At 42.2% G+C, this 25502-nt stretch overlaps 2 protein-coding genes across 3 annotated transcripts in view; one reads left to right on the forward strand and one right to left on the reverse strand.

The window, feature by feature from the left end:
- BRAP (BRCA1 associated protein) overlaps positions 1–18911 on the reverse strand; it is a 29341-nt gene extending 10430 nt beyond the window's left edge. The window contains exons 1-9 of the mRNA XM_025933419.2: positions 18640–18911; positions 16729–16890; positions 15836–16034; positions 14360–14549; positions 9015–9128; positions 7391–7539; positions 1371–1446; positions 779–917; positions 296–405 (exon numbers count right to left, since the gene is read on the reverse strand). Of these exons, the coding sequence (XP_025789204.1) occupies positions 296–405; positions 779–917; positions 1371–1446; positions 7391–7539; positions 9015–9128; positions 14360–14549; positions 15836–16034; positions 16729–16890; positions 18640–18721 (1221 nt within the window). The 5' untranslated portion in view covers positions 18722–18911. The remainder of the gene's footprint in view (positions 1–295; positions 406–778; positions 918–1370; positions 1447–7390; positions 7540–9014; positions 9129–14359; positions 14550–15835; positions 16035–16728; positions 16891–18639) is intronic.
- Positions 18912–18942: 31 nt separating this feature from the next.
- The window catches only part of ACAD10 (acyl-CoA dehydrogenase family member 10), a 53900-nt gene continuing 47340 nt past the window's right edge, over positions 18943–25502 (forward strand). The window contains exons 1-2 of one of the 2 annotated variants that reach the window (XM_086681701.1): positions 18943–19000; positions 23852–24051. In XM_086681701.1, the coding sequence (XP_086537827.1) occupies positions 23865–24051 (187 nt within the window). In that variant the 5' untranslated portion in view covers positions 18943–19000; positions 23852–23864. The remainder of the gene's footprint in view (positions 19001–23851; positions 24052–25502) is intronic. The other variant, XM_086681700.1, reaches the window with a different exon arrangement.

The raw sequence follows: 25502 nt of genomic DNA on the forward strand, positions 1-25502 counted from the left end.
AAGATTCTTAACTTTCAGTTTTATTGCAGCTAGAGAACCACCTTAACATTGAGCTTGAGACAATGAGAAACATCCCATTCAAAATAGTAAGACACAGTGAAGCGTAGACTTCCAAAGAAGAAAATTAGATAGAATAAAAGTATTTTAATAATCCTCCACAGCAATGATAGAACTTTAAAAAAAAGTTGGCATATAGAAATAAATGGCAAGAGTAAAAGCCCAAGCCACTTTTTAAGGTAGGATAGTAAAAAGCAGTACAAAAAGGTACTTAGTAATTACTAACAAAGTATCTTACCTCTAACTGTAAGGCATCTATTTTCTCTTCCTGGCAAGTATCACCCTCACATTCATATTGTACTATTTTTCCATCTGTTTTACTTGCAACCAATCGATGGACATAATTATCTAAAGAAAAGAATGAATCAGTCAATCAAGGCTTGTTTCTTTAGAATGAAAAGGATCTGCATATACTTTCAACTTGGCCAGAATTTTTGTTTTTACAGGTTTAAATTAAATGCCTTGCAATACTTCTGTACAAGTGGGCTAACTCACTTGAATTTAAGAGTCAGAGGGCAAGTATAGAAGTATTAACTCTCTTTATAATGTGTAATTCAGGCCATTTGCAGGAAATAGTGTGCTATGGGGCACCCTGAGAATTCAAGTTTGCCACAGCAGTCAGGAAGATTTCAAGCTGTGAGAGAAGAGGAAGAGGAGAGGTTCTAAGGGAGACATGTTCATGCAGAATGAATCCAAATTAGAAAACAAGAATGGCCTTCACCTCCAGCATAGTCCCAGACTCGATGGTTGGTAAGCTGCATGGCATACGTGTGCTGGGTTTCCTCAAAGTGCTTATAAGCATGTCGACTTACATATCGTCCACATCCTATGTGGCCACATATTAAACAAATCCAAAGGTTCTGCCAAGGAGAAGACAACATCTTAATTAGTTGTACAAAAACACATGACCTGGCTCACTCAGAGTGGGAAAGGCCCTGACACAGAATGAAGGTGAATTGTTTCTACAGGAGTTTTGAATAAATATGTGTTTGAAATGCAAAAAGCAAGGGTGCTTTTATGGGTCATTTTCTCCCTCTGGTTTTTTAACGAACTCTAGGGAAATGGCAAGACAAATATTCATAATTTATCAGTAAAAGCCTAGTCTTTTTCAAAAAACAAAAAATAAAAGCACAGAGATTTTTGCTTCAGAGTGTAAAATAACGTATTCATATTTCTTGCATGACCTTAGACAAAAGAAAACAAAAGCATCAGTCTGAAAAAGAATTTAAAAGAATTTAAGGCACACGGGGCAAAAGAAATCCCCAGAGCATTAAAGCTGTGTTCATTATTCTTTCCCACCAGCCATTACTTACTTCCTGAACGCCACACTCAAAACACTTATTCTCTTCTACTGGCTCTGGAGTCTGGCAGTATCGGCACACAGGACATCTGTGCAGGACACCGAAAGTAACAGCACAGATCAAATACAAAAGAGAGTTGTTACAGAACCAAAAGTCAAAAACCATATTTTAAATCTTCTGTCTCTCACGTACTGTTACAATTCATCATAACTAAGGATATCACTCAAAGATATTTGCAAACAAAATGAAAAAAATAAACAAAAAACGAAACAGAACTCCCAAAATCTTGATAAAGGAGAAAAAAAAGGGAGGAATCTTGATCTGCTTCATACCTTTTTTCACTCTTCTGTCTAAAGCTTAACGAAAGAACTAAATATGTGCAGGTTAGAATTAGGGATGTTAAGATAAGCTATGAATTTTATGTCTGGTTATCCATAAAGTATTTTTTTACTTCAAACAATCTACCTTACCTCCATTTCCCAAAGATCTAAATCACTCAAAATGTACCCTGTCCTCTCTAGATTGTTCCTAAGAGTTAGAACTAAAATCTGTAATAAATTTCACCCCCATCAAAAAAGTTGGTATATTTCCTGAAATGCACATGATATTTTACCATACAATGAACATGTGGAAGAGGATACCAGTGCTAAGTACTCAAGTTTCAATTTACAAAAAGCCAATAAAAATGGCACTGAAGCTAAACCCACAGAAACAGAGAGGAGAAAGGTAGATGGACACCATGGGCTGCGGGGAGGGCGCAGTAGGGAGATGTTGGTCAAAGGGTACAGGATCCAATTATACCAGATGAATCAATTCTGGAAAACCGGTTCACATCAATGTAAGTATAGTTGACAATATTGTATTGTTTTTGAAATTTTCTAAGAAGACAGACTTTGGGTGTTCTCACCACACACACAAAGGAAAAAAGGAAACTGGTAAAGAGGTTGATAGATACATGGTGATTGGCTTGTTTGTGAATATTTCATAATGTATATGTATGTTGAGCAGGTTGTACATTAAACATTTTTTTAAATGTTTATTTATTTTTGAGAGAGAGAGAGAGAGAGAGAGAGAGAGAGAAAGCAAGGGAGGGGCAGAGAGAGGGAGACACAGAATCCAAGCAGGCTCCAGGCTCTGAGCTGTCAGCACAGAGCCCAACACGGGGCTTGAACCCACAGATTGTGAGATCATGACCTGAGCTGAAGTTGGATGCTCAACTGACTGAGCAGCCCAGGTGCCCCATGTACATTTTAAATATATACAATTTTTTTTTAAGGAAACTTGGGGTACCTGGCTGCTTAATCAGTGGAGCATGCATCTCTTCATATCAAGGTCATGAGTTCGAGCTCCACATTGGGGATAGAGGTTACTTTTTTTTTTTTTTTTAATTTTTTTTTTTTCAACGTTTATTTATTTTTGGGACAGAGAGAGACAGAGCATGAACGGGGGAGGGGCAGAGAGAGAGGGAGACACAGAATCGGAAACAGGCTCCAGGCTCTGAGCCATCAGCCCAGAGCCTGACGCGGGGCTCGAACTCACGGACCGCGAGATCGTGACCTGGCTGAAGTCGGACGCTTAACCGACTGCGCCACCCAGGCGCCCCAGAGGTTACTTTTTAAAAAGATGTTATTTATTATTTTTTAAGTAATCTCTACCCCCAATGTGGGGCTTGAACTCAAGACCCTGAGATCAACAGTTGTATGCTCTAGTGACTGAGCCAGCCAGGTGCCCCTAAATACATACAATTTTTGGTGATCAGTTATAGTTTGATAAAGCTGGGGGGAAAAGGCATTTAAAAATCCATTAATGCTTTTCTCTTATTCTCAAGAGAAAGTAACACTAAGTACCAGTCATGAATATTTTCATCAGGCAGGCAAAAATGATAGAAAGTGGGTTATAGTTGAAGCTAACTGTGAATCGGCACCAAGAAGAAAGAATGCTTAAGATACACCTCACATCCAATTTGTTACCCAACTGAGTAAATGAAACCAAGAAAAGGAAATAAGCAGGAAGAACATGAAGTTCCTATCACAAATGAGGAGTTTCTATCTGCATTTCCTAAGAGAAAGCTAAATGATCTAGTCTATCTCTGTTTAGTATCAAAAGAGAAGCCAGACACACACCCTGACATTTAGAGCAGTATTATCAATAATGGCCACATTATGGAAGCAGCCCAAGTGTCCACCAATAGATGAATGGAGAAAGAAGATGTGGTATATATATACAATGGAATACAACTCGGCCATAAAAGAGAATGAAACCTTGTCATTTGCAATGACCTGGATGGAGCTAGAGAGTATTATGCTAAGTGAAGTCAGTCAGAAAAGATAAATACCATATGATTTCACTCATATGCGGAATTTAAGAAACAAAACAAATGAGCAAAGAGGAAAAGAGAAGAGAGAGAGAGACAAACCAAGAAACAGACACCTAACTATAGAGAACAACCTGATGGTTAACAGAGGGGACGGTGATGGTGGTTAAGGAGTACACGTGTGATGAGCATCAGGTGTTGCATGGGAATGCTGAATCATATTGCACACTTGAAACCAACATTACACTGTATGTTAACTCTCTGGAATTAAAATTGTTTTTTAATGTTTATTTATTTTCAAGAGACATAGAGAGGCAGAGAGAGAGGGAGACAGAGGATCCAAAGTGGGCTCTGTGCCGACAGCAAAGAGCCTAATAACGCAAGGCTCAAATTCATGAACTGTGAGATCATGACCTGAGCTGAAGTTGGACACTTAACCAACTGAGCCACCCAGGCACCCTTTTTTCTTTAAAAAATTTTAATGTTTATTTATTTTTGAGAGAAAGAGAGAGGGAGAGAGAAATCACTGGAATTTAAATTTTTTTTTAATTTATGAGAAAGAGCATGCACACAGTGCGGGGAGGGGCAGAGAAAGTGAAGGAGACACAGAATCCGAAACAGGCTCCAGGCTGAGCTGTCAGCACAGAGCCTGTCAGGGGGCCTGAACTCAGGATCAGCGAGATCATACCCTGAGCCAAAACCCTAGAGTCAGATGCTCAACCGACTGAGCCACCCAGGTGCCCAGGGACTAGAACTCACTGGAATTTAAATAAAAACTTTTAAAAGAAGCTGGAAGACAAATTTGCAGAAACAAGAATGACAGCTGTAGTGAGCAGCACACAGCCATTTTTTTAAAAAAAATCACAACACTGATCATTTTATTATTTATTATTATTATTATTTCGAGAGAGAGACAGTGAAGACACAAGTGAGTGAGAGGCAGAGAGAGAAGCAGGGCTCACTTGAAGCAGTGCTTGAACTCACAAACCGTGAGATCATAACCTGAGCCGAAGACAGATGCTTAACCAACTGAACCACACAGGCGCCCCAAGCAGCAAGCAGTTTTGTCAAAGGTACAAACTAGCTCTGTCACTCCTTCGATCTGTGTGGCAGCTGTGGTAGTGGTTGGATTAAAAAACAATACGGTGCTTGGATGGCTCAGTCAGTTAAGCATTTGACTCTTGATCTTGGCTCAGATCATGATCCCAGGGTCATGGGATTGAGCCCCGTGTCGGGCTGTGTTGAGTGTGGAGCCTGCTTAGGATTCTCTCTCTCTCTTTCTCTCCTTCCCTCTCCTTCTCTCCTTGCTTATGCTCTTAAAAAAAAAAAAAAAAAAAAAAAAAAAAAGCATAGTGTATTTACTGAGAAAAGGAGTCCTTAAAACAAACAAACAGGGGTGCCTGGGTGGCTCAGTTGGTTAAGCGTCTGACTCTTGGTTTTGACTCAGGGCATGATCTCGCAGTTTGTTGAGGTCAAGCATTGGGTTCTGTGCTGGCAGTGCAGAGCCTGCTTGGGATTCTCAGTCTTCCTCTCTCTCTCTGCCCCCCCACCCCCCCCCCCCCGCTCATTCCCATTCTCTCTCTCTCAAATAGATAAATTTTTTTTAATTAAACAATAAATTAATTCTGCAATCTTATTTCCTACATTATGCCAGAATGAGCTTTCTGGAATGTTAAGGATGATCCCTGAGAATTAAAAAGAGAAAAGGGAAAAAAATTACAAAAATCACCTTACTGGTATTATATATGTAGTATTCTATGACATACCATCTCATTGATTAAAAGATGATTAACAGTTTATTAAACCCTTCCTTCCCCTTCAAAAATAACTTTTGAGTTGTCATCTTATCTTCCTGAGGAGATATTTGGGGAAACCTTCCCAGAATATCCTTCTCTGACATCTGCGTGTGTCAAAAAACTACCCTCCAAGACTTGGTACCAATGCTGCCTTCTCCACACAGCCCTTCTCGGCCACCCTCAGTGGGGAAACCAACTCTACTCTCTCCAGTTTCTACCTTGAATTGGATTGCACTTATGCACAGGTGTAAACTCCCTTAGCTGGCTGAAACTCCCTGTGGAGGATCTACGTTTGATTCTCTCCCATCCACCCCTAGCACTATTCGGTGCATATTATACTGAGGGCAGAAACTTACTTGCTGAAAGAACTGTGTGTTTTTGAGGATAGCCGTGAGGCTTGTCTATACAGACGGCTGAATTCCAGTCCCAGTTCTGGCCTTCTCTGCAGGATGCTCTCAACATGCTATGTTTCATGTCTGGGTCTCAGTTACCTCCTCTGTAAAATGAGGAGGCTGGACAATATGGTCCCTGAGCCAACTTCTAACTTTAAAATGCTACGCTCCTGGGGCAGTTAACCTGCACTGAGAGTTGAACTGTAGTGGTAGGGAACAAAGAAGCGTCCAGAACTTAAACGGTGTAGCAGACAGACACAAGGACACAAGATACAGATAAATACTTTATGGAGTGCGTCCATTTCAGTGGGGCTTTTTTCAAGGGAAAACCCAGGGTTTATTTGCTCAAGGGTATTTTCTGAGCTCCTTACAATGCGCCAGGTCTCCTGCTAGGTAAGGGCACAGCAGTGAACAAGCCAGACAAGGTCCCTGCTCTGTGAAAGCTGGAATTCTTCTGGTCACTTGGGGGTGGAGAACAGATTCCTCTACATGTTCACCTTCCTAACTTCTGGGCTTTGCCATGTGATCTTGCCCTTCCCATGCGCATCCCCGCCCTCACAATGCCTTCTCTCAGGTCCCCCTCTTTCCTTGGTTAACGTCTCCTCATCCTCCTGGAGACTGCACTTCTCAGGCAGCCCTGGCTGTTATCAGGGCTCTACTTCCCTAGTCACAACGCTGCACACTGCTCCTTTGTAACACCTGTTACAGCTGTGACTGCACATTCATTTGTACGATTATTGGATTCTGTGCCTTCCTTCCTCTCTCTACTGGGAAACCCAGGCCACTGTCTGATTTACTCATCTAGCTAAGTCCCATAGCACAGTTTACAAAGGGAGGAACAACCCTTGATTTATAATAAAACAAAACAGAACAAAACAAAGCAACAAAAAAACGTGGTACAACTTACCCCTTAGTTCTTTGCCTGTGCTATGCCACCCTACAAACAAGGCCTCTATTGCACTGGGAAACAGGAAGGTGTGGCATGTGTGTGCTTCATACTTAGTGTCTGCTATTACCACTGGCCACTGAGCCCTCAACAACACGCTAAATTGAAAATGTGAGACTACTACTATAGCCCAATTGGTAAGAAAGCCAGAGGAAATGGTAAACATCAAGTGCAAGTGATAAATGAGACTTCAGACTTAGATTTCATTTGTGTATAAGAGCCTCAAAGCTAAGCTTTCCTACCCCACCCCCCCACCCCCATTCTCTGGCTTTTGGAAGCAAACAATTCATGCTGCTTTTGGAAACTCCACAAGGATTTTGAATCAGCATACTAAGAAGGACGTGGTCTAAGGATGCTGAATCAGCATACTAAGAAGGACGTGGTCTAAGGATGCTGATTCCCATGTGAACAGAGGAAAGTGAAGAAAAATGGAAGGCCCTTCCGTGTGACCCCTTCACCTTTGTAGTGCCCAGTTGTATAAAGTCAAGCACTCAGAATGGCTCATTTTGGGTGGTGGCTGTTTTTAATTCTGGGAAAGGGTGGTAACAGGCTTTGGCAGGGTGAGAAATTAGCTCTACACTCACGTGGTGTCGTCCCAACGCTGCAGGCACTGGCTGTGGAAGCTGTGGTTACATAACGTGGTGAGAATGCCATTCACAGACTCGTCCATGCGCTCCAGACACACCGTGCACTTGGGGAGCTCCGTCAGGTCCATCACGGGGAGGCTGGCACCCTACAGGGAAATACCTCACATAAGCCTGACTCTTCCTCCACAGTCCTAAGAGATCTGTTTTTGACTAACTAGTTTACCTGTTGCTTTCTGACTCCTGGTAGGATGTTTTCAACATTTCTTCTCTGTGCAAGTAGTTTAAATCGGTAAGATTTTCATTCATACAACAAATATTGACTGAGCACCCTTTATACTCATAGCACTGTGGACATGGTGGAGAACAAGCACACAAAGACCCCTGCCCTCATGGAGCTGATACTCTGGAAAGAGAGACTAGCTGCCAAAAGCTTAACAGAGAATCTCAAATGTTACCAGACTCCAAGCTCTACTTCTAAGGGTATGGAACTCTAACAACGTAAGTGAATAAAAGCAGCCAAGTAGAAATGGGACTGACTGATTTTTCCACAGAGTAAATGAAAACGTAGCACTTCCTACTACGTGATAATAGCATCAACAACACTGGTTTATTTATTCATTTGACACACACTTATTGAGTCCTTGCTATGTAGGCCAGACACTGTTCTAGGTTTGGAACAATGGTGAGCAAAGCAGATTCGCCAGATCCCAAAGCACAAGGTCAGGCCTTGTCCTCATAGAGCTTAAAATCTGGTAGAGAGGCAAAAGTCAAATTTATGAAAAAGTTAATGACCAGTGGTCATAAGTGCTATGTAAGAAAAGTACAGGAATCTATAATAGGGTGTGAAATCGGGGGCATAACAGTCTGTGGTCAAGAAACGCACCCCACCCCCACCCCCGCCACCGCAATGTCTCCCTTGAGCCCTGCCAGCTGTAAAGTGAGCAGGAATTCTTGAAGCAAAGATGAGACATACATGTAAGGACATGCTGAGAAAAATCACATTAATCTATGGTCCCTGAAGAGTAGCTTTCTATAGGAAATCTCTCAAGAAGCCGTATTCATTTAGAGAAAACAATCTCCTAAACTGAAGCCTTACATAGCACCTGGCACAAAGGAAGCCTGACTTTATCATCAGTCAATTTTTATTTTACCTAACCTAATGATAGAACAATCAAACCTGAATTTCTTTCTATCAAGCTGATTTCAAGGTAAAAAGACCTTTAGGTCTCCTTTAAAAGAAAGGAAATCTTAAAAATATAACAGAGTTGAATCTACTTTCTTTAGAAGATGATTTAAGTGAGCTGAGCACATTTTGTAGGAAGAGGTCCCACAGACGATGGCAAACCAGAGCAATTACAAATTGTTACCTAAACAGAGTTAAGGATCAGGACAGGGATTAAGGGTTGATATTTGAAGAAAAACACTTTAGAACATTCCTATCACCCTAAAAAGAAACCTTGTACTCATTGCAATCACTCTTCATTCCTCTCTTTCCCCATATATATCTATACCTATATCCATATCTATATATCTATACACGTATATATGTTATATACCTTCTCATATATATATATTCTTGTATAAAACATATATGCAAAATATAAGAATGATGCACACTTACATCTTCAGATTTTAGTACTTCAGCCCTTTCCACATACACCAACTGGCAAACATCATCTTCTATCGAGTTGAACTGGCGGCCGTTGCACGCCATATAAAAACTATCTGCGTCGGCCTAGGTATACCAATGGAGAAAAGGAAAAAATTGAGAGATATCCTGAAAACATGCTTTTATTCAAGATGCATAGCTTCAATTATTTTCTTCATCAGCGTTTAAAATTTATACTTAGGAGAGAAAGCAACTGTCAAAAGTACCATCTACGGAAGCAGGTTCATAGGTGAGTCAAACTGTGTAGGTCAATATCCCGCGTCTCTACAATGTTTCCTGATACATCACAATCTCACTTAAACCAGCAGAAGCTGCTGAAGTGCAAAAGCTGACAGCCAGTAAGACTTTAATATTCAACCAACAACAGTCATCATTTCCCTTGATATCAGTATTTTTTTCCTCAAGTCAAGACTTTCTCAGCAGCTAAAAGCAAACACTTATTTTTGCAAAACTTAGAACTCAATCATAACTGATGATTGTTAGCAAAGCGTTCTTTTTAAAAAAACGTCAGCATCTATGTTAGGGAGAGTAAAGGACCACAGGTACTGGTATGGAGGAAAAAGCCAACTCCTTCTCTTCAATAAGCCAATAATACATCATAGATAAGGATCCCATTGGGAGGTTTTAAACAACCTAGTGTATAATATTGAAAGCAAAACCTTTGACCAAGATCAAGGGGTTTAAGATGAACCAGTCTTTAAAATACAAATGGTCTTATTCCTTGAGGCGGAAGATAGACTCAGGGGAAACAGTCCCCTGTAGGTAAGGCTGCAAAGGCACCTGTGCATTTGTGAATATGAACACAAGTAAACCAAACCTTCTAGTGTAGCCTTAACAGAAAATAACAAAGACATAATTTCCGTTTTTAAACACAGCAATTTTTAGAGGCATCTGAAAGGCCGAGGTTTGTCTAGATCTTACTCCCACACAGGCATTAACCCAAACACAGGAAGTTGTGTGCTTTGGCCCTACCAATGTAGACAAGTACGCAGGGCGGGGGGAGTTGTCCTACAAAAGGAAATGCCACTTTGTCAGCCTCTAGGATGAGATTCAAGTCTGTACCAGGCAAGAGTCTTGCCTGTCTACCTTCATAGGATTCTGAACCTTATAGCAAAAGATTGCAAGCTTCTTGGCACCTTTTAATTTCACTCCAATGATGTAACTCAAGTGTGGATTCTTGATTATTTATGTTTTCTTAATATGACCAAATGAACTAAGCAGCTGAGGAAGGATAATCAATTCTGAACACAGATTTTGATTTTTTTTGGAGGGCGGGAGTGGGAGCTTCCTTTTCAGGAAACAACTGTATTGGGTACAGTGCATTTTAACTTCAAAAAAAAAAAAATTTTTTTTTTAAAGGCTCTGAGCTGTCAGCACAGAGCCAAATGTGGGGCCTGAACTCACGACCCGTGAGATCATGACCTGAGCCCAAGTCAGATGCTTAACTGACTGAGCCACCGGGTGCCCCTAACTTCAAAATGTTAAGAGCCGGTTCTTGGACAATAAATCTCTTAACTACTAAGAGGCAACCTAAAATGGCTTCCCCCGTTCTTCAAGAGCAACGTCTTTTTCTTCAAATGCTTTGGATGAGTAAGCAGCACAGTGAGCAATTGGATTTGTGTACTGAGGGAAGTGACCACTGAAAGTGAGGGCCACAGGTCAGCTTTCCAGGGCCTCAAGCACCACCAGGAGCTGGCTACACGTGTGCCAGCTGAGGAAAGGCAGACTCCTCCTCAGACCTCCAGCTCTGTGAATGCTTGCTACGTGACCGAGCTTTCTCAGAGGAAGGGTCAGTTTGTGAGCATGTGACAAAATCTACTTAACACCAGACAGGCGATTCTTTTCTTGAGGGAGTTGTGTATCCATGACAAGGAAATATATGTTTTGAACACATAGATCTCTTTCTTTAAAATCTCGGTATTGGAAATGTAGCTTCGCTCGTTTGAATATTCACTAAGCACCCAGCATGTGCCAGGCACGGTGCTATGTGCTAGGACCAGAGTAAAGAACAAAATACACATGGTTCCTACTTCAGCCCACCGCTGAAAGGCACAAAACAAAAGCCTGAAACTAACTGCAAAAAACACAGAAGAAACAGCTCTTTTATTTAAAATGCTTGCATTGGGGCGCCTGGGTGGCGCAGTCGGTTAAGCGTCCGACTTCAGCCAGGTCACGATCTCGCGGTCCGTGAGTTCGAGCCCCGCGTCGGGCTCTGGGCTGATGGCTCGGAGCCTGGAGCCTGTTTCCGATTCTGTGTCTCCCTCTCTCTCTGCCCCTCCCCCGTTCATGCTTTGTCTCTCTCTGTTCCAAAAATAAATAAAAAACGTTGAAAAAAAAAATTAAAAAAAAAAAAAAATAAATAAAAAAAATAAAATGCTTGCATTGTATAGAGCCCAACATTTTTAAGAAGCCCAGTTTGGGTTTGTTGATTTTTTTTTTTTTTTTGAGTCTTTTGTTCTAATTGTTCTCTTCCCAGGATAAACTTTGAAAAAGAAAAACCCATTATGATCAAGGTTCCTTTACTGTCACAGTGATCAAAACCATAGTGTGGAAAATATATTTTTGCTTCTCAAAAGATGGGTCTCCTAGGCCGTCCCAAGCATGCAAATGAAAGTGAGCCAACACACTCTACAGAGGGCTTCTCTCTCCTTTTCGGTCCTCAGGCACTACAAAACTTGACCCCCTCCAGCCTTCCTGTGTTCTGATGAATTACAAATTCCTTACCCGAAGACTAAGTTTTCTGACCGTCACGGTACAACCACGTAAACGTTATCACTCTAGAACTACAGCATAAAGCTGAGGCCAAAAGAAGTTCAAGAGCTTATAGGAGATACAGAGGATTACTCTTTTTAAAAATTCTCTGGTGAAAAAAACCCCAAAAATTCTCTGGTGAGAAAAAGAAAGGAATAAGAATACAGTTAGCTTCCCAGGCTACAGAGTCTGGCTGTCTGTGTTTGAAATCTAACTCCTGACACTTAATTGGCTTTGGGCAAGTGACTTATCCATGTGTGTTTCCTCAATTATAAAAGATGAAACTAACAACACCTAGCTCATAGCATTGTTGAGAGGACAAGGAGCTAATATGTGAAAACCACTTATGTGGCCTGGCATCTAGTAAGTGCTTAATAGTTTTTACCTTTTGACTGTTTTTTTCACTAGGGCCCAGTATTAATTTAACAACTTCAAGTCTTATACCAGGAAAGTGTTTTTAGAACTCAGAAAATCCCTGATAGGATGAGCCTCAGACCCTAAGATCCAACATCAGCAATAAACAGTACAACTCATGATTCTCAGATCAAGGGTACTATCTCCATGGGGAAGGGCCAGCACACTGTTTCATTTGTCTCAGAACTAATAACCGTGAACTTGGGCCACCAAATCTGGTTAAAAGACAGGTGGAGAGACTGCAGAAGTACAAAGAAATCCATTAACAGTAGTGGAAACTTTCCACAGCATTACCTGCACACCACAAAGGGGTGGCCCTTGCTATAGTTTGTGGGTTTATCAGACTTCAGACTATTTAAAAGGTCTAATAAAGCTCTTAAACGTTCTTCCCCAATCGGTGACTTTTCCTGTGTTACTTGCCGATCTCCCTCAATTGTTAAGTAGGAGCTATAACTAAAATATTGCCATTACAATTTCTTACCAACAGTGACTATCTCCCTTTCCCCACACTTTCATCCAGTCCTACTGGAAGAAGCATATGCCCTAGGATTAAAGCGAGGCCCCAAATCTCAGTTCAGTCACTGGGGGCAATCTACTAACTTCTCTCTGCAGTCAGTTTCGTTTGTCAAACAAGGATAATAACAGTACTTATCTGCTTCACAGGGCTGTAGTGAGGACTACAGGAGATAATACACGTTAAGCACTTGGTGCAACGAGTGGTGTAGAATTAAGCAGTCAGTAAGACTGCACATTATCAGCATTATCCTTCGTATTACATGTGCTACCAGATTTAAAAGGTACCACTTGCCCACTGTTTGCAAAGCTCCTCAGTGCCCACAGAAGGTCTCCCGACAGTCAGTGAACACAGCTGTTTAAGTGCTTTTCCATTTTCACTGTCACCTTGTGAAGTCTAAGTCTGCATGCAGGAAGGTTCATTATTTTAAATGTCTCACTTCAATGGTAGGGTATTCTGTAAAGGTTAAAGGTAACAATCACGTACCCTCTTGTACACAGAGTGCTACACTAAGGGTTCTCTTTCTGTGGCCCACAGAACAGGCCCAAACATAATCCAGCCCTCACTTCTCTTAATTTCCTCCCCATGGCCAACGAATGACTGCTACTGCCGTCAACTCTGGATTTCTGCAATGAGGAAGGAGAGGACAAGTGGGCCTCGTGTCACGGCTCCCTTTCACCCACAGATCTTGGTAACTGGTCAGAGGCAATGGCAAATGATCAAAAGGCACACCCACTCTTTGTCAATCTGTAAGCCAGAACTGTTGATCTGGGGCAAATTCAAGAAGGCTGTTTCCTAATGAGGTGAGAAAGAAGTAACTTTTGACAGAGCTGCATTTCTAAACCTAATGAATGGACAAATGTAACAGCCATTAAAAACAACAACAACAAATTAAAACCTATGGATAGGATGGCACTTACATAACTTGGATAATACCTAAAGCTTATCTTATTTTCATATTCATACAAATATGAATGCATACGCTTCACAATGAACATATAAAACCAAGAGAATATTTTCCCAACACCTTTATAACTATGGCCCCCGGAAAATGTTGCTGAATGCAACAAATGAAATCTGTAATAATGTGCAAGTACTTTTCAAAACAAAAAATATCACCATCCTTTCACTGCTTCTCTCTGTGGCAGTGATTTTCAAGCAGAACTCTAAAGCATCTTTGATACTTCAAGGAACATCCCCAAATCTGTCACCAACATAAATATAAAATGGATTTTATTTTCTAAAATGTGCCAAATAATTTTTAAAAGGGGAATGAAAAAAGCAGGGGCACAGTGTCATAGTGGCAAATAAGAATATGGTATCAGTTTCAAAAAGTTTGGGATCTACTGCTCTACTGGAATAGTTACTACTGGATAAATAAAATACAACCCTAGATTTCATACCCAATCCGCTCTATAAAAAATTATGGGTATGAATTAGCATTGTGTGTCTGCTAATGAATTTAGAAGGATTTCTAGAATGACAACAATACCCTCAAAGATAGGTATATATCAAGAGTCTTAAGTGCAAAATGCTGTAAATCACACACGGCTAGTATCACACAGTTTCAAAAACACAGTTTCTGTGGCAAAGAGATTTTTAATATCTTAACTTTTACCTGTGCACTAAACTTTATCAGCACCATATATTGATTTGGAGTAGAGTCTCTGATGATTTTCATTTGTTCAATTACTTCATTAAATGGGGCGACAAACTTCATAAGGTCATGACTGGTCATTGTAGCAGGGACTGTGAGAATACACAGCATGGCACTGCGCCTCACATCTTCTTTTAAGGAGGTCATCTTACTAATAAGACAATAATTAGACTGTCTTGAATAGACGAGGTATGGTTAGTTCAGACAACACTAATTAGACAACTTTTATGTCCAAGAAAATAGAAAAAAATAAATCTTGTATTAGTTCACGGATCAATTTAAACAGAGTGTTATAATACCTGAAAACACACGACCAGGGTAAAAGCAGAATCCCTTCAACATACCTGCAATAGAGCTTACGGTAAGCTTTGAAATGGCCTGTATTACATCCACCACTGAAATTTTTAGTCTTCAGTTAAAAGCTTGTTACGCTTATAAATCTGCAGTTTGTGTTTTATTCTCATTAGCTTTTCAACAATAATCTTTCATTAGGTAACTTAGAAGCACAACTCTGTTTTTCTTTTCTTCTTCATTTTTAAATTTTAAAATCACTATTCTGGAAGTTAAAGAGAACTGCCCCCACGAAGGAAGAGAGGTGGCCAGAGTAAGTTTCAATCTACAAGCTAATGGGCAACTCCAACTATGGACTTCTCTCAAGGGGTTTAGAAGAGAAGAGAGTTCTAAATGTAAGAAAGAATTCAGAACTAGGAAGACGTGACTCTGAAGATTACAGAAAGTGTTGTTGGGTAGGAAGAGCTGGAAGAGAGGAAAAGAAAAAAACCTCCTGCAATGCAATTTGCTTCTGAAATGCTGCAAATTCACTTCAACAGCTGTGCTCCAAAATGGTGACCCAAGTGTCCACTGTCTCCCAGTGGGGACCTAGCAAACACGTTAGGACAAGGACAGGCTTTAAAGAGATCAGCTACCAATTATCCAAGGGGCTGATAACCCAGATTATTGATTATCTAGCCAAATGCTTCCTTTCCTTTGGCTTGTTATATGTTTTGTTTGGACGACAAAAAAAGGGTAAAAAGAGATGATGACATTGTAATCCATTAACTGACTTATCAACTTCTTTAGTAAAGATTTGGTGGGGATAGGAGGGCACAATGATGTTATGAATCATTTATAATTTTTCTTCCTCTTTTTATCTTTCTTTCTTTCAATTTTCCAATCATCTTGCATGCCTACCTTCTCAGGGAATATTTTCTTAAGTATTTTCTCAAGTGTATCTACATATTTCTTCTATGAGAAGAAACTATGACCCAATCTATAAGATTAACCAAATATAAAACATCTAAGAATTCTCTAATACACAATATATGAAAGTACTATGCTTTTGAACCTTAAAGTATCCACTTCCCTTCAGGGCAAGACATTTTTCACTGCCCTAAGACAAAAAACAGACCAACTCAAAAGGAAAAGGTTTTTTCTTACTTTGTCTTGTATAGATGCATAATACCATGAACTATTTCAACTGATGGGTTTCCACTAAAGAACGAAATCTGGTCTGGAAGCTGTTTGGATGGAGAATCGGGAGCAGCGTTTATGCATTCTATACTTTGATCTTTACTTCTCTGTGCAGTGAGAGATGCTTCTGAAGACTTCCTTTCTTCCATTGTGGCTTTCAGCTCATCTTTCACAAATCAAAAATTAGCAGATTATAAACTGATAGGAAATAGGTGGAAGGATTCTAATTAGGTTAAAATTTTGAGTCAGAAAAATAAACTTGGACAGAGAAACTGTAATGAATTGCGGTAAGAAATGTATTTACACCACAGTCAAGTTTGGGGGATCGCCTAAACTTAAAAGCACTCTTTATCGCATAAAAATTTCATTAACACCCACAGAAACTTAAGGACGGCTCTTACATTTGGCAGCACCGTAATAAAAGCAGGCGTCTTCCATCATGTGCTCCTAAGTGGGACATTCAGGGCTATTAATTTTGAAAACCAAACCTACCAGTTCTGACCATCTTCATACTGGAGACGTAGCATACATCCAGGCTCTGGGTTGGAGGGAGCTGAAAGGGCGTGTGCAGGGGGCGGGAGACACAACATGCTTATCTAGATTCGTTCGTGATCTGCCACTAACCTAGATGGCAAGTAGCTCTCCTCACCAAATAAAGCTGTCAACCCATGTTGTTAGTATTAATTTAGGAGAAATATTTGGAGAGGCTAAAATCTGGCTTGACAACCTCAAGTAAGGCACACAGGTAGTGAAAGATAAAAGTATGCTAGAGGTCAAAATCATGGGCTCATTGAATGACATGTATAAAACAGGCAACCATGAGCTTATGTTACATGAGTTTAGGGTTTTAGAAAGCATACCTGGGTTGGACTTCATGGTCTCAATGATCATATCTGTCATTTCTCGACGACCAAGATGCTGATGTATGATTGCTGCTTTTTCCCCTGGTGACTTCCCTTCTAAAGAGGCTACAGCTGAAGCTAGTGTCTTCTTTTTGATCTCCTCATCAGACATTTCCCCGGCTAAAGAACACATGAATGATTAATATCCGATAATAAAACAAGCTCTTCTCCACTTTCAATGTATCCATCAAAAACTTTCCTTTTCCTCTCTGCTGCCCTCCCCCAAGATATTCAGATGCCTTTGTGGTTTCCATCCCACTCACCTCTGGGGCTCCTTAGTGCCCAGCAGACAGTCAATAAACTCCCAGTGCAATAAATTGAGAAATGCAGGGTTGTCATAGTGAAATCATGCACTTTAAAGCATATCAACAAGAACAGGAGCTTTAGAGAGTTCAAGAGTGATTATGCCAAGACAAACCAACACTTTTAGTAATCTCCGGTAAAGTGAAACTGTGTTGAGCTCCAAATGAAGGTATCAAGTCCATTAATAAACAAAAATTTCAAAAACCTTTAGCAGTAGTCTTCTTAAACACCCTAAGTTAGCCTCATGCCATGCATCATACCATGAAAATCTGTGATCACGGTCTTAAATCAATGAAACACACAAAAATGGGAAAGGAGCTTGGGAGACTCGATTGAAATATCCTTAATACAAATTCTATCAGAGCAGGAGCCAGGCCTGTTTAGCCCACCACTGTATCCCCAGCACTTACACGACAGTGCCTAGCACACAGTGCAAGCTCTTTAAAGTTTTGCTGAATCAATGACTAACCCATTTAGAGATGTATATGTGCCTAATATCAATTAAGCTGACTTTCAGAACTCAGATCACTTGTAGTCTTTGAAAGGTGCTTGTAACCCATTAAATCTTATTCAATTTTTAAATTGCAGCTCCAAAATTCACACACTCAAGTTAGTTTCCAAGGACACCATACCTACCTGCCCTATGTCCCCTCCTCAAACCAAAGAGATCCTCGTGTAATACCTTTCCAAACTCTTCCTTTCCTTCACAGCTGTTTTCCCACTTGTAATTCTACAATTACTTAATAATAATTCTGCAGTACTATAATTCTGCAATTATTTAATTCATCTCTCCCCATTGAGCTGCCGGAGCCATTACAGCAGGGACCATGTCTGATTCTGCAAACAACTAAAGTTCCAGCAGATGGTGAGCATTCAGTGATTTCTTCTTGAATAACTGTTACTGTTAGGTAATTGCTTAAGGTTCAAGAAACGCAGTCATAGTTGCATTCGCCACGAAGCAGACTGTGTGGCTGGTAACGAACAGCTCAGACTCTCAAGTCCAGCTCTAAGTTAGAATCCCAGTTTTACCACCTACAGATAATTGTGGGCAAGTCATTCAACCACTGGGCTTCAGTTTCCCAATCTGTAAAAGGGGCATACCACCCATCTACGTAACAGGACTGTTGTACAGATAATTAAAGATAACACATACAAGGTGCTTAGTACAGTGCGGGGACATAGGAAGTGTACTCATTTTAGTTATTACTATGGCTGCAGGGCGCCTAAATCGATATCCTTCCAAAGAGGAACGATTTAATTAAACCACAAACCGTCAGCATCTCTGGGATGCAGTCGCTGCCTTCACAAAGCCTAGAGGAAAGTAACTTACAAAACTTGACTCTAACCCCGGATGGAGAGGGCGACGTGCCAGGTATAAAGGGTGCCCGTGGGAAGGCACCAGGAGGGATGGGCCGGGAAGGGCTTCCCAGAGATGACATCCGGCCTATTTAGCATGGGTGGAGTAAGAGGAATCTCAACCACCTCTCAGCTTCTTCCTGAGACAAAGACCCTCGCCACCGCCTTTCCCCGGGGCTAGACGGAAGGCTGCGAGACCGCGGGACTCACCCGCGGCGCTGAAGCCGAAGCCGGCGGGGACGGGCGAGTGTTCCGCAAGCTCCAGTCGGATGACAACCAGTGACACACTCATAGGGCAGGCGCTGGCCGGCGCGGGCCCCGGCGGGCTCAGGCGAGGCTAGGAGGCGAGCCGAGAGGCCAAGAGGTCCAGAGTCGGCAGCGCAGGCACCGCCTCAGCGCCGGCGCCGCTGCCTCGGTAGCAGCAGCTCCGCGCGCAACCAGCCGAGCCACAACAACCTTCACTTCCGCCTCCCGGCTGCCGTCGTCGACCCGCGGGGTTACGCATGCGCGGATCAGCGCGCGCTCCGATTGGATGGGGAAGCGGGCACGTGACTGGCGTGACGGCGCGGAGGTGAGTCTGCGCTCCGGGGGAGATCTCGAAGAGGTTGGGAAGGAGGAACGTTCCGAAGACTGAGGGCAGTGGCTGCCGCGTTAGGCCGATCGGTGGGTTTGCGCCCAGGCCCGAGTTTACCTACGCGAGAGGCATTGCCCTCAGCCTACTTCAGCCGACGGCGAGGGGTCCTCGGCTCCGCGAGCTTTCCGAATTGTCTGAGGAACTGTTAGCCATATGGCGAGCTCTTGCCTTTGTTATGTTTCACCACTCGCTCTAGCGCTAGTGGAGTTGTTTTGTGTTAGCCACACGTTACAGATAGGTATGCTAAAGCTCAGAGAGGTGAATCCGTTTCTCTGAAGGCGCTTGAGGAATAGGGACTCGATTGCAGTGTTTCTGACTCTGTCTAGGGCGGTGGCCTGGTTACGCGCGCGGTGCTGGAGCTAGATCTGGGCCCGACTCTCCGCCGCATCACTTCACAAATGTTTACTGAGAGCCTAAGCACTGGTGGGGTAATGGGATATTTTCGTGAATAAGATAAACACAAATAGTTCCTGTTATGGAGTCGACCTTGATCAGTGAGTTGTGTGACCTTGAGCTAGGTGTTGCGTAAAACTAGGATATTACGCAGCCGTGAGTATTAAATGAATAGAGCCTGTGGCTCTTTATCACTTTTCTTAGATTCATCTTTGTTTTCCAGTACGTCAGACTGCCTTTAGCATATAGACATTAAGACATACAGACCTACATAGCACATACATGACAGAATGCTATTCCAAGCGTATGCTATAAAGACATCTAAGATGTGTCACAGCATGTCCTGGACACATGTAGGGACGTGAACGATATATGCATATAACATGACCACATGACATATGTCTATTAGCTTGTGACTGCACGCTGTCATCTTTCAATATACTATGTCAGGGTTTCTCAATCTTTGCACTATTAACATTTTGAGTCCTGATCATTTTTTGTGGTGTGTGTGTGTGTGTGTGTGTGTGTCCTATACTTTATAGGATGTTTGCTGGCATCCTTGTCTTGACCCACTAGCACTTCCCCCCCCACAAGTGGTGACAACTCACAATGTCTGGGTACATTGCCAAATGTTCCCTTAGGACCAAAATCACCCCCTGTTAAGAATTGCTGTGAAAATGCATATATGTATTCACATAGTATATGCATATAACATGCAAGATCTGTGGACTTTTTATAATTATTACAGTAGTAGATAATAGTGTGTCAGGTACTAACTTGAGTGCTTTACATACTTTATTTCATGCAGTAGTAACAACAACTGTATGAAACCGTTGTATAATTATTCCCATTTACAGAGGAGGAACCTGAATCCCAGCAAGAGAAACTGGCTCAGGCTCTTACACTTAGTAAGTGGCTGAGCTAGAATTCATACCCAGGCAATCTGATTCTAAAGCCAACACTCAAGCCTCTTTACTAAACCATCTTAGCATGTGACAACACATAGTGTGTGTGCATGTTTATAAAAGCATAAATTAAGTAGCAAATCTACATTATCATACTAATCTCATTGTCCTGAAAGTCACGGAGAAGACAAATACTCTCCGTGTTACAGAAAAAAGATGCCAGTCCCAGAGAACTAGAATCGTTAGTTAGCAATGGGCAAGTTGGGCTTGTAACAGTTCTTTGTGGCTATCGGCCGTGAAACCTGTCCCCTGCCTTCCCCAATTCTCTGATTCATCCAGTTTATTCATTCTTCCAGCTCATTTATGCTGGGCACCTGCTATGTGTCTAGATGCTGTGCTAAGCCCCAGGGGATGGATATACACAAGGATGAAATATGTACAAAGATGAAACGGCAAGATACGCCTTGCCTAAGAAGCTTACAATTACAGGAGCAGATAGGTGTGCAAACAGTTGCTGTGTAATGGGGTAAATGCTCTGGTGAAGGTATGGAGAAGAAGCAATACGAGTTTAAAAAAAAAAAAAAAAAAATTAGTGCCAGAGAGTGCCTGGGAAAAGAAAAAAGCTCCCGGGGTGCCTGACTGGCTCAGCCGGTAGAACGTGAGATTCTTGAGTTCAAGCTCCACGTTGAGTGTGGAGCCTACTTAAAAAAAGAAAAATTTTTAAAAGAAAAGAAAAGCCTCTGCAGAGGAGGTAAAGGTAAAACTGAGGCTGTGAGGTAAAAATCAGTGGAAGTTTACCGGCAGATGAAGCAGGGAGAGATGTTACAGTCAGTGGACAGGTACCACAGCCTGGAGGGATCAGAAATCAGTGTTTTGCTGCTCTGAAGAGAGTGTTGGGAAGTGGCTAGGACAGAACCATCATCTCTAGTTGGAAGGAATAAGCAAGCTGGTCATGGGAGCATTGCCCATTCATCCATTAGTATCCTCAGTTAAGATGAAAGTCAGCCCTTCAGGCCCCAGAGACACTTTTCATCTCTGTTAAGCCCTGACACAAAACGTTTTGACGCTTTTAGTAGCCTATAAATAAACTCCTTCCATCATAAACTTTGGCCTTGGCATAGGAACATAAGTAAAACTGAAAATGCAAATCAATCTTTAAGTTTTTCATTTCAAAATTCCACCCCCCACCCCCAGTTCAGCAAATGTCCAGTTACAGGAAAAACACATTGTATCATCTTGAAGATTTACTGCTTAAGAATCCTCTCTTTAGAGTCTTACATAGCTTGTTGAATCCTTATGGAGGCACTGAAGTGGCTCCCGTAAATTTACAGACTGTCTTACCAACGTTTTTAATAAGCTTTTAAATGATAGAAAAAGCATACGCACAAAAAGTGTAAACATTTTCATGAGAAACTGACAGCAAATAGAATTTGCTTTAATTATTAAAAAAAAAATTTCTTTTTAATGTTTATTTATTTTTGAGACAGAGAGAGACAGAGTGCAAGTGGGGGAGGGGCAGAGAGAGAGGGAGACACAGAATCTGAAACAGGCTCCAGGCTCTGAGCTGTCAGCACAGAGCCTGATGCGGGGCTCGAACCCACGAACCGTGAGATCACGACCTGAGCCGAAGTCGGACGCTTAACCAACTGAGCCACCCAGGCGCCCCTGCTTTAATTATTTTTTTACCCTAGCTTTTTATTTCAGACATACAGAAAAGTTGAAAGAATATTACACTGTGTCTAGATGGTATATAAGAGTGACCTCTCATATGCTTTTCATCATCTGCCTTTCACCTAAATAGACTAATAACATTTTGCCATATTTGGATTATCTCTATACCTATATATGTGTAAGTCTATATACATATGTATGTGTTATATGTATATGATTCCCCCCACCCCGAACTTTTTGACAGTACGTTTAGAAAAGAAGCAAATGGGGGCTCCTGGGTGGTTCAGTCCGTTGAGCATCTGACTTAACCTCACGTCATTATCTTGTGGTTCGTAAGTTCAAGCCCCACATTGGGCTTGCTGCTGTCAGCACAGAGCCTGCTTCAAATCCTCTGTCCCTCTCTCTCTCTCTGCTTCTCCCCCGCTTGCACTCTCTCAAAAATAAATAAAACATTTAAAAAAGAGGCAAATGGAGAACAGTTAGCCTGTTGCAGCGAAGTGTAGGAGGGCTGCTGGAGTGATGGAGGCACCATAAGTGCTAGGAGGAGGTCAGTACTGGGTATCCTTTTACTGACTTCTCATCTGTCTTTTCTGCTAGCCAGAAGAGGTTTCATGAAGTGATAGGTAAACTAGAGCCTAAAGGACAATTTGGAATTAGCCAGGTAACAGGTGGAAAGGAGCAGCCCAGGGCAAGGAAGCAGCATAGGCCAAGGTGTGGTAGCTGGAGGAGAACATCATGGGTCTGAGGAAGCGGCATGTAGATTTGCATGTCCACATCATCTGGATTAAGGTTAAAAGAGAGTTGCTACCCAAAGTCAGGGGCAGATCTAGAGGGCCTCTTGAGGAAGGTTAAAGAGTTTGTCTTGAGGGCAGTGGGGGAGCCACTGAAAATGTTATTTTATGTATTTATTTTTTTAATGTTTATTTATTTTGAGAGAGAGAGAGAGAGGAGAGAAAATCCCAAGCAGGCTTCACGATCAGTGTAGAGCCCAATGCAGGGCTCGATCTCATGGTTGTGAGATCATGACCTGAGCTGAAATCAAGAGTTGGACGCTTAATCGACTGAGCCACCCAGGCATCCTGCCATTGAAATTTTTATTTTCTTAAAAAAATTTTTTTAATCTTTATTTTTGAGAGAGAGACAGAGTGTGAGCGGGGAGGAAGAGAGAGGGAGACACAGAATTCAAAGCAGGCTCCAGGCTCTGAGCTGTCAGCACAGAGCCCCATGTGGGGCTTGAACTCACAGAGTGCGAGATCGTGACCCGAGCCAAAGTCAGATGTGCAACTGACTGAGCCACCCAGGTGCTCCACTACCATTGAAAATTTTAAGTGGCATTAGGAGATGGCCACATTTACAGTTTTGAAAGAGCACTCTTACAGTTTTGAAAGAGCACTCTTACTCTGTTTGAAGGGTGAAGAATGAAGAGGGGGTTTAAGAAGAGGCAGGGGAACCTGTTAAGCTGTTGCAATGATCTGTGGGCAAGTTCATCGGTGGGTAGTAAGTGGAGAGAGGTAGACAGCGGCTTTCAGGAGGAAGAGTTGACAGCACAGAGCATCTAGTTTCGCCCCAGGTGGGGGACTGGGAGAAGTCAGGGGTGAATCCCAGTTTTCTAGCTTGAGCAGGTAGCTGAATGGTGGAGCCCTTTACTGAGCTAAGGAACTGAGAAAAAGGAGGAGTCAGGGAGGGTTCAGTTCTGGTTGTGGTTTGAAGTGTTTGCTGGAGATCAGTGGAGATGCCAAGTTGGCACACCTGAGCTCTAAGATGGTGGACTGGACTGGGGGCAACGAAGGCGAGCTGTGCCCTGTGTCTTCTCCTGCAGTCTTGGCCTCAACATGTACATAAGATGGCTCTTCCAGTTGTCACAACTCCAGCAGCCTCGGAGGGCAGCCTTCCTGAAGCACATCCAGGGCAAGCACCAGGGAGCCAGGCACTGGACACATTCTGGAGGCGGCCCCTACAGAGCGGTGATTTTTGATATGGGTGGAGTTCTCATTCCTTCTCCAGGGAGAGTGGCTGCAGGTGAGCTCTTTATTCTGTTTCACTTTTGGAGACTAGGCTGGGGGTGGAGGGGAATGAAGTGAGGTAAGGGGAGACAGAGGAAGATTTGGGCAGGGGGAGATACTCTGGCTCTTAAATCAAATTCCAAGCACCACTTTGTGGCTGAGTATTTTGAGTAAATTATTCAACTTCTCTGAGTCTTTATTTTCATTTTGTTATCAAGTTAAGGCTAATAGGGGTGCCAGGGTGGTTCAGTAGATTGAGTGTCTGACTCTTGGTTTCAGCTCAGGTCATGATCTCATGGTTCGTGACATTGAGCCTGGCATTGGGCTCTGTCTCTAAATAAATGAATAAAATTTAAATTAAGGCTAATTATGGTACTTACCTCTTTGGGATTTGGGGAGAGTTGAATGAAATGATTACAGAAGACACTTGGCGTAGCACAGTGAGTGCTTATCTCAACTTCAATTCCCAATTCATGATGAGCTGCCGTTGTTGTTGTTATTGGTATTGGTAGAATTTAACTACCTTTCTCTGAGAACTGTGCTGCTTGCCTGAGAAACCTGCTTTATGTCCTTCAAGATCAAACCTCTAGTCTCTGATCCTTTATCAGCCCCTCCTGGTTTACTTTTTTCCTTACTCAGTTCAACTGACTTGCATTGGATTAATTTTTTTTTTACATGTATTTATTTTTGAGAGACAGAGAGACAGAGCGCAAGCTGGGGAGGGGCAGAGAGAGAGAAGGAGACACAGAATCAGAAGCAGGCTTTAGGCTCCGAGCTGTCAGCAGCACAGAGCCCGACACGGGGCTGGAACCCACGAACCGTGAGATCATGACCTAAGCCGAAGTCGGACGCTTAACTGACTGAGCCACCCAGTCGCCCCGCATTGGATTAATTTTGGCCTCAAGTGTTAGGAAACCTAACAGAACAGTGACCGAAACAAGATCAAAGTTTCTTTCTTTGGCACATGAAAGCTCAGGTGTGTGGTAGGGGGCTAGTATGTTGCTCGGTGATATCAGGCACTCAGGTTGTGTCTATTGTATTGCTCTGCTGCAAATACTCTTCATTTTCAGTTTCACCTCCTGATCTATCTTGGCTGCATTACCTCCTGCCATCACATTCTCATTCCAGCCAGCAGGAATAAAAAGGGGCCAAAGAGCTGACCTCTATGGTAGCTGGTTGGGCGATTCTCCATGCTAAACCAACCCAAGTACAGGTTTTATATGTCCCTGGGTAAAAAAAAATTACTATTGACGTTAAACATGAAACAGTTATTTAACCAGCAAAAATGAGTTTGGGAATAGCGGAGAATTGCAATTTGGGACAAGCTAGCTTTGGTCAAAACCATAGGCTAGTCCAACAAACAAAGGAGAGGAACATTTTATGGAGAAGGAGGAGGAAGTTGGGAGGGCTTGTTTTGAACAAAAGTCCATTGGAGAAAGGCAGGAGTTCATGGTGATGATGGTTTCT

This window comes from Puma concolor, chromosome D3 (assembly GCF_028749965.1).
Source record: "Puma concolor isolate L17-30 chromosome D3, mPumCon1.1.hap2, whole genome shotgun sequence".
NCBI classification, from domain to species: Eukaryota; Metazoa; Chordata; class Mammalia; order Carnivora; family Felidae; genus Puma; species Puma concolor.